The 16,247-nt window shown below is 44.7% G+C and overlaps 2 protein-coding genes across 2 annotated transcripts; both read left to right on the forward strand.

The window, feature by feature from the left end:
• The first annotated feature begins 2,335 nt into the window (after positions 1 to 2,335).
• LOC111784492 (phosphate transporter PHO1 homolog 3-like) lies at positions 2,336 to 4,232 on the forward strand. The gene is made up of 6 exons (XM_023665179.1): positions 2,336 to 2,903; positions 3,251 to 3,587; positions 3,668 to 3,716; positions 3,790 to 3,897; positions 3,941 to 4,070; positions 4,177 to 4,232. The coding sequence occupies exons 1-6, from the start codon at positions 2,336 to 2,338 to the stop codon at positions 4,230 to 4,232; spliced, it is 1,248 nt and encodes a 415-aa protein (XP_023520947.1).
• Positions 4,233 to 9,192: 4,960 nt separating this feature from the next.
• Positions 9,193 to 12,738, forward strand: LOC111784493 (phosphate transporter PHO1 homolog 3-like). Its single transcript, XM_023665180.1, has 7 exons — positions 9,193 to 9,316; positions 11,227 to 11,486; positions 11,564 to 11,668; positions 11,764 to 11,958; positions 12,067 to 12,348; positions 12,418 to 12,554; positions 12,639 to 12,738. Exons 1-7 carry the CDS (start codon positions 9,193 to 9,195, stop codon positions 12,736 to 12,738), a joined length of 1,203 nt encoding a protein of 400 aa, XP_023520948.1.
• Positions 12,739 to 16,247: the final 3,509 nt, after the last annotated feature.

Consider the following 16,247-nt stretch of genomic DNA (forward strand, 5'->3'; position numbering starts at 1 on the left):
AAAAAAAAAAAAAAAAAAAAAAAAAAAAAAAAAAACTTCCCACATTTCTTAAGTTGAGAAGTAGGAATTGACCTCCACTATAAGTGGGAGGTTCCTCGCTCCATTTTATTATCTCACTTGAACTATTCGAAGTCAATTGGAGAATACATTTTTTTACAGTTCCATGCCAGCATTTTGGTTGATCCGACTTGGGTCTGATTCGCTCGGATCCTTTCCTTCTCATTTCAACTATATGGAAGCATTTAAAGTTAGTATGACTACCTTCTAGCTCGTTTAAATTTTTGGAATCAAGTTTAAATTATTTAGGAATAATTAGGTTTAGCTAGTTTAAATGATTAGGAGTAACTATAAATTATTTTATGCAAGATTAGGTTTACTTTAAATTAAATTATTAAGAGTAAGTTTAAATTATTTTATACAAAATTGGGGGAGACAATTCCCTCGCTAGAATTATAATTGATGATGATGAGACTCCTTAAGTAGAATCAAATTTCATAGAGCAACATTAATTTAGCAACAAGCATTCAAATTTAGGGAGAATGTCAGCTAAGGTCAACCAAGGAAGTGGTCTTACTATCGCTAAGTTGGAATACTTGCCTTATGTATGATGACACGTGCCCAATGATCCTTACACGTGTCATTTATGCTTTATATTATATGATAATGTGACTCTGTTATATGATATATGATTACGTGACTATGTTATATGATAATGCTATATGATGTTATACGATAATGTTATATGATGACGTTATATGTTGATGATGTATGATAATATGATGATTTAAGATGTATGATGATGAGATGACTTAATATAATGTTTTTCCATATTTAAATAATGTGTACGTATTAAATGTCATGATACATTATGAAGATGATTTTCTAAGACTTTTCTAAGACACACTCCTAGTTAATGTTAATGATAGATAATGTATGAAGGCCAATACATGCATGTTACTTAGAGAAACATATGAACCATGTATAGGGTTGTGTCATAAAGATGATTTAAAGATGAAAACTATAGGGACCTCATGCATTTTGTGTGTGCATATACATTGGGTTACTTCTCCATTTATGATGATGAGTAGAGACGCATACACTATGATAATGATGATGATCATCATGTCTCGTATAATACTCGGGGGTCTGTTGACCTTCAGACGTCGCTACAAACAGCTAGCTCAAGCATGATGGGTCCAGGGGATGCAAACTGCTTGGATATCCACACTCGCACATATGGGTCGTGTGTAGGGAAGTACTACACATCTGATTTTGTCCGAACTGGAGGTCACTCCTATGATGGTTTTAACGATAAGTTCCTAATCATGAGTTCATGTGTTTTACATTCTCTTCCCCTAGTGTGGAGTCACTTCTGAGTATTTCTTAAAATACTCAAACCGTGCGCTACTTCTATTTCAATTAAAGTCAGATACCCATCTACCACTGATGACAACATTGCAAGTAGAGACCATGACACGTGCATAGAATAGTAATTTTCATTTTATTAGACTTAGGCTAGTGTAGGGTGCTTTCACTTTTAATGTTTTATTTGCTTTATCCAATGTTTTCTTCTATTGTTTCAAAGTGCTTTTGAACATATAAGTTCATGACAGTGTTTTAGATGTCTAATTCCGCATAAAAGCATAGGTTATGACGATAATGACGACTTTAGGTTAGTAGAAAGCTAGGATTGTTACATTTTCAATAAATCTTAAATTTAATTTTTTTTTTTTTTTTTTTTTTTTTTTTTTTTTTTTTTTTNTTTTTTTTTTGAAGGTTAATTTTGTTCGTGAATGGGTTAAATAATAACAATAATAATTTAACTTAAAAATAAATATTCAAGATTTATTGCTATTTTCTTTTTGAAAAAGTCAAAGCTATTATTAAGATCTAATAAAAATAGGAAGAAAATTTAAAGTATAATCAGAAAAAATGATATTTAATTAAAAGAAATTAAAAAAAAAAAAAAAAACAGAAGTTTATACTTTGATCAAATCAACAAATCAAATCTCTCTCTTGTGTTAAAAAAAAGGAAAGAACACATTCTCTGTTTGTGTGTGTGTGTGTGTGTGTGTAAATAGGCTATAGCGCATCTGCTTGGGTTTTGCTCAGAACCTTCCATGGCAGCATACCAGAGCTCCTCAAACCTTTGAAATGGTCTCTAGTCCCCCACCACTATATATATATGCCTTTCCATTTCCCCTCTCCCCCTTTTATCATCTTCATCATCCTCCCAATTCCCCTCTGCGTTTCTCCCTTTAACTCCACATAATTCCCTCACATTTCTCTCCAATACAATCCCCCAGTGAAGTTCGGCAAGGAATTCACGGCTCAAATGGTGCCGGAGTGGCACAACGCCTACATGGATTACAATGTCCTCAAAACCCTTTTCAAAGGGATTCAGAGATTCAAGCTCAGAAATGGCCCTTCTCCCACCCCTCAGCCCTCTGCCTTGAAGCGCAAGCTTACTCTCTACAGAGCCTTCAGCGGTCTCACTCAGGGTACCGCTCATCCTTCCGCTCCTTCTCATACCGATTTCGACAACCAAGCAATTCTCGTTAACTGTATGCACGAGGATGGGTCTCAGAACTACAAGACCACATTCCTTAGAGCCGCCGATGATGGCGCTGAGAACGAACTCCTCTTCTTCAAGAGGCTCGATGAAGAGTTTAACAAAGTCGATAAGTTCTATAAGGCTAAGGTCGAGGAGGTCATGAAGGAAGCGGAGATGTTGGACAAGCAGATGGATGCTTTGATTGCTTTCAGAGTCAAGGTTGAGAACCCTCAGGGTTTGCTTTTCAATATGGCTGAGAAGACTGTTGATATGACGCGTCTTGCTTCTGGGATTGCTGCTTCTTCCGCTACCTTGTCGGTTTCCACCCCAAAAGGGGCTTTATCTAGAAGTGAGTTGGAACTCCCACGTTCCCTAATTTAGGGAATGATCATTGATTTATAAGTAAAGGAATACATCCCCATTGGTATAAGGGCTAAGCAAAGCTACGAGAGCTTATGCTCAGAGTGGACAATATCATACCATTCTGGAGAGTCGTGATTCCTAACCGTTTAGCTTCATTCCATTCTTGTTTAGGCTTTTGATGATATCTCTATTTGCCATTTCCGAGTGTTTTCATGGTTTGATGAAGTAGAAAGAAGTTGTTTGGTTGTTTGTTTTTGTTTCAATGGAGTTGTTGTATGGTAGAACAGTACTAAGTAGAAACTGTTTTATGAGTATATATGTTTTGATGAGCAGAGAGACCTCATGTGGGCATGGAGATAATTGAGGAAGGCGGGGGTGGTGAGTTAAATGAAGATGGGGACGATATCGACACGATATCCAGAGGTAAACAGGTTGGAGAAGATAAATTGAGCAAATTGAAGGTTGTTAGACCACCTCCATTAAATGTTCTTGATCGTGTGAAAATGAATGAAACCGTTGAAACACCTCGTTCAACCATAAAGGAATTCCTTAAAATCTCTAAGAACACTGAACTCCGGTTCAGCAGAGACAATCTAAATAAAGTTGAAGAACAACTCAAGCATGCCTTCTCTGTGTTTTACCAGAAACTTAGGCTTCTCAAGAGCTACAGGTACATCTTCCTCCTCTATTTTCTCCTCTTTTTCAATGCTCAAATTGCTTAATCTTTTCTCATTCATGGAATTTACCCAGCTTCTTGAATACACTGGCGTTCTCAAAGATCATGAAGAAATATGACAAGGTAATTTCATTTCCTATCTGATTGATTGTGTTCAATTAAGAAGGGTGACTGTGAAGTGGTGCTTTGATTGCAGATTACATCACGAAATGCCTCAAAAACCTACATGAAAACGGTGGACAGTTCTTACCTTGGACGATCAGATGATGTGAGATATAGCTTTTTCAACCATTTCTTTCTTAAAGTAAGTTCTTTCTTGAATTATAATATACTAAATGCCAATGCAGGTTGCCAAGTTAATGGAGAGGGCTGAGAACACATTCATCAAACATTTTTGCAATTCCAATCGCAGCAAAGCCATGAATATTTTAAGACCCAAAGCAAAGAGAGAGAAACATTGGACAACATTTTCCATGGGCACATGCTCTGATTTTCACCATGATTTGTTGTACCATTTATGCTTATTATTTTAGGGACAACCCTTTTTACCAATCTCTCACACTTGAACTCAAACGATTTGCAGGTTTTCTAGCTGGCTGCTCTGTGTCACAACCTTACTACGAAGAGAGTAGGTTGTGACCCTCACGCCATGACAAGCAAAGGGGCGTCCCTCAAGAGACGCCTATCCGGCCATATGCGGGCCAACGTAGGAGAATGCCATGATACGATCGAGGAGGACGATGCATCATCCAACACACCACCACGCAAAGTGGGCATTGAAGACATGTTGAGACACAAGCATAACAGAGACATCAGCATAGACATGAAGGACAAGATAGGCTTGTTGAAGGGCCGGGTAGGGCCCCGGGCCTTAACCTCAAAAGTCGAGGTTCCGGAAGGAATTTGGTCATGCGGTTCGGGAGTTAAGTCCGTCCATATGAAATATGAATGCTCGCCAAGTTTGGTGTCGATCGGACATTGGACGGACAATGCACGACACCGTATGACACCTCACGAAAATCATGTCTCCTCCTGATAGGATGAAAATGGCTCAAAATGTACTATAGGGGTACCATGGTGTTTAGCTCTCCACCACCCCTGGGCCCTGTGGCCTAAGTGAGCTACCCTGTGGCACATACGTGTGTCACAGTGTGGGCGAGCGTGCCGAGACGAGTGTCTCGGGCGACTTCCTTTGAAATGGGTTTTTGAAGAAGATCACGACGCCGCACGGTCAAGAATATAGGACCGTGACAATTGGTATCAGATCCACACTTTGTGTGTCTAGTCGGGCAAGACAGTCAAGAGAAATGAACCCAAGAGTTGATCGAAGACCTTGCAAGTGTGTCAAGAGTGCCGAAGTGGGCAGGACAGTTGCCGGTCAGAATTATAATCAGTTGGGCGTTGAAGCCAAGACTACCCGAAATTCATTAGTGTCGCGTGTCGACACCTCAACATGGGAAGATCTACCCGTCAAGCAAGACCAAGCTCACCTGACAAGAGCTTGCTGTTCCGAAGTAAGACAAGACAGCTGAAACAGAAAGCACCATGACGGTGCCTTCCAAAGAACCATTCACATTAGAGGAATAGTGTCGGTGGTTGCAAGCAGAGAAGCCGAGAGTCAAGAAAAGACAAGCGTCGGCCGAGTGCAAAAACCGTATACAATGTAAGTCCTTATGGGGGGACGAACTTGCTGCAAAGTGGCAGCTGACTTCGAGCGGGGGAGAGCAACATCAATAAGTCTCTCACCCCGTAAAGGTGCTCGGACATACGAGCACACGTGTATTCCTTGAGTCACCACCTTGTGCCTAGGGTGGATGACTCCACCAACAGATGTCAAGACCAGTATCCGCTCGAGAAGTGAGCAACAAGCTGGAAGTTCACGCACAACAGTAGTCACACGATGTGACAAAATACAAAGAGTTGGCCGAAAGTTAGCGCCAACAACTGAAGAGACTGTCAAAGAGTTGACTTTGCTCAATAGGAGAAGTGGTCGCAACCAAAGAGCGTTGCGTCCGGGCTTGCGAGCCCCACCCCAAGGGGGTGAATCAATTCACAGGAGAAGTGGTCGCGACCAAAGAGTGTTGCGGTTGGGCTTGCGAGCCCCACCCTGAGGGGTGCACTAGTTCACAGGAGAAGTGGTCGCGATCAAAGAGTGTCGCGACTGGGCTTGCGAGCCCCACCCCGAGGGGTGCACTAGTTTATGTGATCCGAAGAGGATACACACACTGGGGCCAAGTTGGCCAAAATAGGGCAAGAGTGCCTCCGAAGTCCATACTTGTCTGGTGAGTGTCTGCAAAGAGAGTCAGCCTCACCCACAACTATGGCAAACGCTGAAGAGTCACGTCTACGTTGCGAGTCTCGGTGGCCGAGTCCAAGATGGGCGAACAACAGAAATAGGTCCGAATGGGGATAGCCGTAGATAAAGGAACAAGCCTAAGTGAGGACAAGTTCACCCAACAACTGACCAAGTCAAGAGTCAGAACGTGGTGCCACCTGACGAAAGAGAAGTCAGAAGCATCCACTCGAACTTGTCCCAAGTTGGCATAAGACGTCAGCAGGGAGAGCATTATGACAAAAGATCGTCAGGTGCTCAACGATAGAAGATTTTTCTGAAGCACAACCAAATCCAGCGAGTCAAGTCGCCAACAGACAAAGAGTCGGATCGTCATCGGGACGATGCCGAGATTGAGTGGGGGAGAATTTTGTAATAGGTGGGGCGAACGCGCCCGAGAAAGTCATCGAGGACGATGACTAGATTAAGTAGGGGAGAATGTCACAATCTGCAATATGATTGTGACCCGAGTAAGTCATCGAGGACGATGACTAAGTTAAGTGGGGGAGAATGTCACAACCTTACTATGAAGAGAGTAGGTTGTGACCCTCACGCCATGACAAGCAAAGGGGCGTCCCTCAAGAGACGCCCATCCGGCCATATGCGGGCCAACGTAGAAGAATGCCATGATGCGATCGAGGAGGACGATGCATCATCCAACACACCACCACGCAAAGTGGGTATTGAAGACATGTTGAGACACAAGCATAACAGAGACATCAGCATAGACATGAAGGACAAGATAGGCTTGTTGAAGGGCCGGGTAGGGCCCCGGGCCTTAACCTCAAAAGTCGAGGTTCCGGAAGGAATTTGGTCATGCGGTTCGGGAGTTAAGTCCGTCCATATGAAATATGAATGCTCGCCAAGTTTGGTGTCGATCGGACATTGGACGGACAATGCACGACACCGTATGACACCTCACGAAAATCATGTCTACTCCTGGTAGAATGAAAATGGCTCAAAATGTACTATAGGGGGTACCATGGTGTTAGCTCTCCACCACCCCTGGGCCCTGTGGCCTAAGTGAGCTACCCTGTGGCACATACGTGTGTCACAGTGTGGGCGAGCGTGCCGAGACGAGTGTCTCGGGCGACTTCCTTTGAAATGGGTTTTTGAAGGACAGTACCGGACGGCACGGGTGTGCCGGTATTGCGCCCTAGCCCGCGTGTTGGAGGTTGCTACATACACCCGCTATCCGGTACGGTATCCGTAAATGACTCGGCATGGGCACGGGAGGGCCCATGCCTCGATAGAACCCGGATGGATGGATGTTCGGGAAGCCCCGATGAGATGAACGACACGCGGGCCCATTCTCGATGGCACGACTGAACGAGTTATGATGGCCGACGACATCCCGAGACTCGGGATGGCGTCAAGACATATGGACCCCGTCGATGGGGATCGAGATGGCAAGATGAGATGCGACGTTGTATTGAGAGACCTTGGCCCGAGTAGAGGCAAGGTCGAGCCGAATGAGTTGGCCTAGCGTAGAGGCAAGTCGGATGTGTCGCAGACGATTGAACATACACGCACAGGCGGCGTGTGTGGTTGAACAAGCTTGGATTCCGCACAAGCGATGTTCGATTGGCGAAGACAAACCTCGCCTAAGGTCCGACGAAGCCACAAAGCCGGGGCGAAAAATATGTATGGGGCTTAATTCCCCTTAAGGCTGGTTGTGAGCGTGTATAGATCACGACGCCGCAGGGTCAAGAATGTAGGACCGTGACAGTTGGTATCAGAGCCACACTTTGTGCGTCTAGTCGGGCAAGACAGTCAAGAGAAATGAACCCAAGAGTTGATCGAAGACCTTGCAAGTGTGTCAAGNGACAAAAGATCGTCAGGTGCTCAACAATAGAAGACTTTTCGGAAGCACAACCAAATTCGGCGAGTCAAGTCGCCAACAGACAAAGAGTCGGATCGTCATCGANTAGACCAAGCTCACCTGACGAGAGCTTGCAGTTCCGAGGTGAGACAGGGCAGCTGAAACAGAAAGCACCATGACGGTGCGTTCCAAAGAACCATTCACATTAGAGGAATAGTGTCAGTGGTTGCAAGCAGAGAAGCCGAGAGTCAAGAAAAGACAAGCGTCGGCCGAGTGCAAAAGCCGTATACAATGTAAGTCCTTATGGGGGGACGACCTTGCTGCAAAGAGGCAGCCGAGTTCGAGCGGGGGAGAGCAACATCAATGTCTCTCACCCCGTAAAGGTGCTCGGACATACGAGCACACGTGTATTCCTTGAGTCACCACCTTGTGCCTAGGGTGGATGACTCCACCAACAGATGTCAAGACCAGTATCCGCTCGAGAAGTGAGCAACAAGCTGGAAGTTCAAGCAGAACAGTAGTCACACGAAAGTGACAAAATACAAAGAGTTGGTCGAAAGACAGCGCCAACAATTGAAGAGACTGTCAAAGGGTTTGACTTTGCTCAATAGGAGAAGTGATCGCGACCAAAAGAGTGTTGCGGTTGGGCTTGCGAGCCCCACCCCGAGGGGTGCACTAGTTCACAGGAGAAGTGGTCGCGACCAAAGAGTGTCGCGGTTGGGCTTGCGAGCCCCACCCCGAGGGGTGCACTAGTTTATGTGATCCGAAGAGGATACACACACTGGGGCCAAGTTGGCCACGATAGGGTAAAAGTGCCTACTTAAGTCCATACTTGTCTGGTGAGTGTCTGCAAAGAGAGTCAGCCTCACCCACAACTATGGCAAACGCTGAAGAGTCACGTCTACGTTGCGAGTCTCGGTGGCCGAGTCCAAGATGGGCGAACAACAGAAATAGGTCCGAATGGGGATAGCCGTAGATAAAGGAACAAGCCTAAGTGAGGACAAGTTCACCCAACAACTGACCAAGTCAAGAGTCAGAACGTGGTGCCACCTGACGAAAGAGAAGTCAGAAGCATCCACTCGAACTTGTCCCAAGTTGGCATAAGACGTCAGCAGGGAGAGCATTATGACAAAAGATCGTCAGGTGCTCAACGATAGAAGATTTTTCTGAAGCACAACCAAATCCAGCGAGTCAAGTCGCCAACAGACAAAGAGTCGGATCGTCATCGGGACGATGCCGAGATTGAGTGGGGGAGAATTTTGTAATAGGTGGGGCGAACGCGCCCGAGAAAGTCATCGAGGACGATGACTAGATTAAGTAGGGGAGAATGTCACAATCTGCAATATGATTGTGACCCGAGTAAGTCATCGAGGACGATGACTAAGTTAAGTGGGGGAGAATGTCACAACCTTACTATGAAGAGAGTAGGTTGTGACCCTCACGCCATGACAAGCAAAGGGGCGTCCCTCAAGAGACGCCCATCCGGCCATATGCGGGCCAACGTAGAAGAATGCCATGATGCGATCGAGGAGGACGATGCATCATCCAACACACCACCACGCAAAGTGGGTATTGAAGACATGTTGAGACACAAGCATAACAGAGACATCAGCATAGACATGAAGGACAAGATAGGCTTGTTGAAGGGCCGGGTAGGGCCCCGGGCCTTAACCTCAAAAGTCGAGGTTCCGGAAGGAATTTGGTCATGCGGTTCGGGAGTTAAGTCCGTCCATATGAAATATGAATGCTCGCCAAGTTTGGTGTCGATCGGACATTGGACGGACAATGCACGACACCGTATGACACCTCACGAAAATCATGTCTACTCCTGGTAGAATGAAAATGGCTCAAAATGTACTATAGGGGGTACCATGGTGTTAGCTCTCCACCACCCCTGGGCCCTGTGGCCTAAGTGAGCTACCCTGTGGCACATACGTGTGTCACAGTGTGGGCGAGCGTGCCGAGACGAGTGTCTCGGGCGACTTCCTTTGAAATGGGTTTTTGAAGGACAGTACCGGACGGCACGGGTGTGCCGGTATTGCGCCCTAGCCCGCGTGTTGGAGGTTGCTACATACACCCGCTATCCGGTACGGTATCCGTAAATGACTCGGCATGGGCACGGGAGGGCCTATGCCTCGATAGAACCCGGATGGATGGATGTTCGGGAAGCCCCGATGAGATGAACGACACGCGGGCCCATTCTCGATGGCACGACTGAACGAGTTATGATGGCCGACGACATCCCGAGACTCGGGATGGCGTCAAGACATATGGACCCCGTCGATGGGGATCGAGATGGCAAGATGAGATGCGACGTTGTATTGAGAGACCTTGGCCCGAGTAGAGGCAAGGTCGAGCCGAATGAGTTGGCCTAGTGTAGAGGCAAGTCGGATGTGTCGCAGACGATTGAACATACACGCACAGGCGGCGTGTGTGGTTGAACAAGCTTGGATTCCGCACAAGCGATGTTCGATTGGCGAAGACAAACCTCGCCTAAGGTCCGACGAAGCCACAAAGCCACAAAACCGGGGCGAAAAATATGTATGGGGCTTAATTCCGCTTAAGGCTGGTCGTGAGCGTGTATAGATCACGACGCCGCACGGTCAAGAATGTAGGACCGTGACACTCTGCAGCTCTTGTTTTAGCCCTCGTCTTAATTGTTCGTGCCCGCAATATTGTGGATAGCAGTGGAAGCACGAAGTACATGGAAACCATGTTTCCCCTTTACAGGTAACTACACGACTCTCCACTCATATTACACATGTTGTTGACCTGTTTGTTCATTTTCATCTCGTACATTCTCTGTCATCCTTGTTCTTAGCTTAAACCACTGTGTAAATAACTGGCTGTGGTTGGGCAGATCAAAATTATAGTTATTGTTATTGTTATTGTTATTGAGTAATAACTTTGTTGCACTAATCACGTGGCAGCATAAATGTGAGATCTCACATTAGTTGGGGAGGAGAACGAAACACCCTTTAAAAGGTATAGAAACCTCTCCCTAGCAGACGTGTTTTAAAAACCTTGAGGGAAGCCCGAAATAGAAAAGCCCAAAGAGGACAAACAATATCTGCAAGTGGTGGGCTTGGGCCGTTACAAATGTTATTAGAACCAGACACTAGGCGATGTGCCAGCAAGGTGGTTGTTCCCTGAAGGGGGTAGACACGAGGCGGTGTGCCAGTAAGGACGCTGGCCCCAAAGGGGGTGGATTTGGTGGGGGTCCCACATCGATTGGAGAAAGGAAAGGGTGATAGGGGGGGTGGATTGTGAGATCTCACATCAGTTGGAGAGGAAAGCGTAACACCCTTTATAAGGGTGTGAAAACCTCTCCCTAGCAAACGCGTTTTAAAAACGTGGAGGAAAGCCCAAAAGGGAAAAGCCTAAAGAGGACAATATTTGCTAGCGGCGGGCTTGGACGGTTACAATAAACTATATTCTATCCTAATGGTTTTGACTTGGGAACTCTGATCTGTTTGCAGCCTGTTTGGATTTATTGTTCTGCATTTGGTTATGTATGCTGCGGACATATACTTTTGGAGGGCGATATCGAGTGAATTATTCCTTCATATTTGGTTTCAAGGAAGGAAATGAGTTGGGGTATCGTCAAGTTCTCCTAGTTGCTTTCGCTCTAGCAGTACTTGGATTAGGCTCTGTGCTCTCAAACCTTGACATGGAAATGGACCCAAGTACAAAAGATTTCCAAGCAGTGACTGAACTTATCCCTCTGTTGGCAGTTGTTGTAAGATTTTGACACCAAACCAAACTTCTCCAAGTGCTTTTAATTTTGCATAAACAAACTCGCATTTTCTTCTGCAGCTTGTAACTGCAATACTTATCTGCCCGTTTAACATCATATATCGCTCGAGTCGTCTCTTCTTCCTCACTTGTCTGTTTCACTGCATATGTGCTCCGCTCTACAAGGTAAATTATGGCGGCCACCGTGTACATAATAAGCTCGAAGACTCTGAAGTTGGTATTGCAATATTTTACCTCAAACAACTTTGTGTCTCTCTCAGGTGGTGCTCCCAGACTTTTTCTTAGCTGACCAGCTAACCAGCCAGGTGCAAGCACTCAGATGTTTGGAATTTTATATTTGCTATTATGGTTGGGGAGATTACAGAATTAGAGTAAACACGTGCAAGGCTAATACCATATTCCAAACCATCGGTTTCATTGTCGCCGTTATTCCACACTTGTCGCGCTTGCAGCAGGTACTCCAATCTTGGTATCAATGTTTAACTGAACTCCCGCATTGTAGAAATGGGAAGGTACTCATGCTTAGCTTAATGTGTTGTTTTTTGGTTTTGTGTGTTTGGCAGTGCCTTCGTCGGCTGTATGAAGAGAAGGATAAAATGCACGCACTGAACGGAATGAAATACTCATTTGCTATCGCTGCTGCTTCCTTCAGGACAGCATACAGTCTGAACAAGACCTTGTATCTTTGGTATATACTAGCTTGGGTATTTTCAGTGATGGCAGCAGCATCGGGCACGTACTGGGACCTTGTGATCGACTGGGGGCTTCTGCAACGGCATTCGAAGAACCGGTGGTTGAGGGACAAGCTCCTGGTCCCTTGGAAGAGCGTATACTTCGTTGCAATGGTGAGAGTGAGAATAGAAGAATATGTTGGTGTTTTATCTGGCGATTTGTAAAGATAGAAAACATTGCAGGCGTTGAATGTGATGCTGAGACTCGGTTGGATGCAAACTGTGTTGAACTTCAAAGTCCCTTTCTTACACAAAGAAGGGTTGGTTGCAATTATGGCTAGCTTAGAGATCATTCGTCGTGGCATATGGAACTTCTTCAGGTAAATTAATACATATTCTTACTTCCATAGTGTATCATGATTATTCATTTATATATATGTTTTGACGATGGATGGATGGTACAGAATTGAAAATGAGCTTTTGAACAATGTCGGTAAATATCGAGCGTTCAAATCGGTGCCTCTGCCTTTCAACTACGACGAAGATGATGATAAAGATGATTGAGGGATGATATGTTGTATTTTTATGATGTATATAGCAATTTTGCAAGAGAATTGGGAGTGTGAGAATTGGGAGTGTGAGAATTGGGAGTGTCCAATGGCAAGAAATTTGAATTGTTTTATGGATATTGGAAGGTAGAATTTAAGGAAGGAAAAAGAAAAATGGTTTGAACATTCAACCCCCTTCAATTCCACCAATAATTCATTTTCTGAATTTATTAGCCCCCAACACAATAAATTATATTCATCTATACAACTGTTATAGAGTTTTTGCTCGAGAATTTTCTTTTTTATATCTTCTTCATTTTCAACTCCTTTATTCAACAGTATTTCCACTCTTTCAAGATTACCTAAAGCTATTTCAATTTGTACTTCCCTTCTTTGAAGATTACTTAAAGCTATTTCAATTTGCTCTATCTGGTGTGTCAATGTACTAATAATTTGATTCAAACTAGTAACGGTCTTAACCTGTGCTTCTATCCACCTAGCTTATCTCTCCTTCATTTCCTCTGTCTTGGTTCATGATTGTACAAATATATTTAGGACCTCACAAAGGTATTTATTACACACTCTGAGAAATCTCGGTGTTTATTACACACAAAGGTAGGATAATGTATGGATAAAGCAATTAATTTTGACCGCAGCAAGCTATTCAAGGAAATCAAGATAAGGAAATGAACAAAAAGAAATAAGGAACACAAACATATTTTTGGATAGAATTGCTCAAGGACAATTTATAATCTTTTTTTAATCTTTTTTTTGTTTTTAAGATCTAAATATGATGTTTAGGTAAATGAGAAAAAAGTGAGAAGATGAAAAAGCATAATCAATAAATAGAAAGATTCGAAGAAAAGATAAACAATAGCATAATCAAAGATAAAATCAATTCTAGTGTAGGCCACTTATGAGGATCACGATATTCCAAATGTTTCAACTAGATCTATTACACGATCCAAGACCAAGAAGATTCAACAAGCATTCATTATTCATCTACAAAATTAGATAGACTCAGTTCAACCATTATTTCATGTGTTACAAGTTGATTCGATTGAGGAAGAACCATTTTGATAAGATAAGGAATCAATACAAGGGGAATAAGATTCGGATTACCTTGTTGATCGAATATCTCAAGGCAAGAACACTTGATTGAGATTCAAATCACTCCACAAGCAAGATCGATCATGTCTAGCTTGAATGACTCTTGTTGATCAAATATCTCAAACACTTGTTTGAGATTCGAATCACTCCACAAGCAAGATTGATCATGTCGAGCTTGAATGATTCTACATGCAATCTAAACTACATAGAATTGCAAAGAAACTTAGAACTACGGTTATCCGAGTAGCAAATACCATTAAACAAACTATCACTGATTTAATGAGCCATTCGCAGTTTAACAGTCTGAATTAGTTCATACTTACACATGCATGGCTTAATCTTTGAGACAAGCATATGACTACTGGCAGNAGTCTGAATTAGTTCATACTTACACATGCATGGCTTAATCTTTGAGACAAGCATATGACTACTGGCAGGATCAACCAGGTAGCATTCTGGGCACAACGTTGCTACCCCTTGCCACCAAATTTCACTGTCTCCCCCTCCCAAGAGAGTGTGAGAGAGGCAACAATGGGGGCAATGTAGGAGCAAACGTCATTCTTTCATGCTTCATTTAGCAATACATAGGCAACATGTTCCAGGGGTTTCCCAAGCACATCATGCCACCAAATGCACGGCATCCAAGAGTACAAGCAACCGAGACGCGTTTCGCAACAAGCCATGCAATGGTTGAAGGGATACGTGAAGCAGGCTTCCAAGTTCATCATGCACCCAACAAGTGGTGCTGATAGAAAGGGACTAACAAAGACTCGATGCTACCAGTGCATGAGGTAATCTATGCAAGAACCGATGGACTATATGGTCACTCAAAATACTTTGGGACACACCAATGAGGAGGAGATGGCGCCTAGAGTTTGATGCCCGAGCATCAAGCCTATAGACCCAAGCAACCAAATCACCACTCATGCGCCGTACGCTAAAACGAGCTTGGACGACGATCGACTATTCACACCCACCGCAAGCGGGGGTGCAAAATCATCGTAAGAAGCCAAGCCCAAAACGTCGTGCGCGGTCAAGCCATCAACCATCCTCAAGACAACCCTTCGATGATCAACAAGGCTCATGTCGCACACCTAAAGGCACTTGACACCGCCCCACCGTGCATGTTCTGCCAACACGCCACCTTCAAAANCTCAACAAGGCTCATGTTGCACACCCAAAGGCACTTGACACCACCCCACCGTGCATGTTCTGCCAACACGCCACCTTCAAAACATAGGGCTGGCCCAAGGATGGGCCAGAGGCATCACCACAACGTCACACACTCAACGAGGTTCATCCCGGACACCCGAAGGCACCCAGTTCCACCCCACCTTGCATGTTTCATCATCGTACCAGCCATCAACCATCCTCAAACCAGCCCAAGTTGGAAGGAAACATTACGTGCTCAACAAGTCTCATGTCGCACGCCCAAAGGCATTTGACACCGCCCCACCGTGCATGTTCTGCTACCACGCAACCTTCAAAACATAGGGCTGGCCCAAGAAAGGGAGGCATACACCACAACAACGTCCCACACTCAACGAGGTTCATGCCGCACGCCCGAAGGCACCCGGCTCCACCCCACCTTGCATGTTTCATCGTCATACTAGCAACCATCCACAGTCCTCACACCAGAGATTCCCAATTAGAAGGCAACATCGCAACATTCCGTGCTCAATGAGGCTCGTGTCGCACGCCCAGAGGCACCCGATTCCAACCAGCCGAACATGTTCTGGCACCACCGGCCTTCAAAACATAGGGCTGGCCCAAGGCTGGCAGGCATCACCACAACGTCACACACTCAACGAGGTTCATGTCGCACGCCCGAAGGCACCCGGCTCCACCCCACATTGCATGTTTCATCATCGTGCCAACCATCAACCATCCTCAAGCCAGCCCAAGTTAGAAGGCAACATCGCAACATTTCATTCTCAACAAGGCTCATGTCGCACGCCCAAAGGCACCCGACACTGCCTCACCGTGCAAGTTCCGCCACCGCATCGCCGCCGTCAACCGCCCTCATCCGCCGACCACCACCCCCACGCCCCAAGCATATGCCCATGTGTGGCGCATAGTGCTTGGGGCATGGGGGTGGCAGAAGATATAGGGGTACCCCCGTGCCCAGCCCATGCAGACTAGTCACCCCCCTATATAGTACATTTTGAGGCATTTTTGGTCTGCCAGGCCTAGATACGATTTTTCTGAGCCGTCATACGGTCAAATATCTCAAGTTTTAGATTGTTTTCTTCCATGAACTCGATTGATTCATGAATGGGACATTGTAATGGATCTAGAAATCAAGTTTCATAATTTTTCAACCAACCAATTTTTTTTAATGAATTTTTAAATATTAAATAATAAGAAATTATAAAAAATAGCTAGAGTTGTCAAAAAAATCTGAAATTTTGTGGG

Source organism: Cucurbita pepo, unplaced genomic scaffold (genome assembly GCF_002806865.2).
Source record: "Cucurbita pepo subsp. pepo cultivar mu-cu-16 unplaced genomic scaffold, ASM280686v2 Cp4.1_scaffold000213, whole genome shotgun sequence".
Classification (NCBI taxonomy): Eukaryota; Viridiplantae; Streptophyta; class Magnoliopsida; order Cucurbitales; family Cucurbitaceae; genus Cucurbita; species Cucurbita pepo.

Excerpts from the sequence above, each read along its gene's own strand:
- LOC111784492 (XM_023665179.1), top strand. The coding sequence starts at position 2,336 with ATGGTGCCGGAGTGGCACAACGCCTACATGGATTACAATGTCCTCAAA. Across the intron at positions 3,588-3,667 it reads AGGCTTCTCAAGAGCTACAG|CTTCTTGAATACACTGGCGT; the intron begins GTACATCTTCCT and ends GAATTTACCCAG. Across the intron at positions 4,071-4,176 it reads TTGGACAACATTTTCCATGG|GTTTTCTAGCTGGCTGCTCT; the intron begins GCACATGCTCTG and ends AACGATTTGCAG.
- LOC111784493 (XM_023665180.1), top strand. The coding sequence starts at position 9,193 with ATGACAAGCAAAGGGGCGTCCCTCAAGAGACGCCCATCCGGCCATATG. Across the intron at positions 11,959-12,066 it reads ACTTGTCGCGCTTGCAGCAG|TGCCTTCGTCGGCTGTATGA; the intron begins GTACTCCAATCT and ends TGTGTTTGGCAG. Across the intron at positions 12,555-12,638 it reads GGCATATGGAACTTCTTCAG|AATTGAAAATGAGCTTTTGA; the intron begins GTAAATTAATAC and ends TGGATGGTACAG.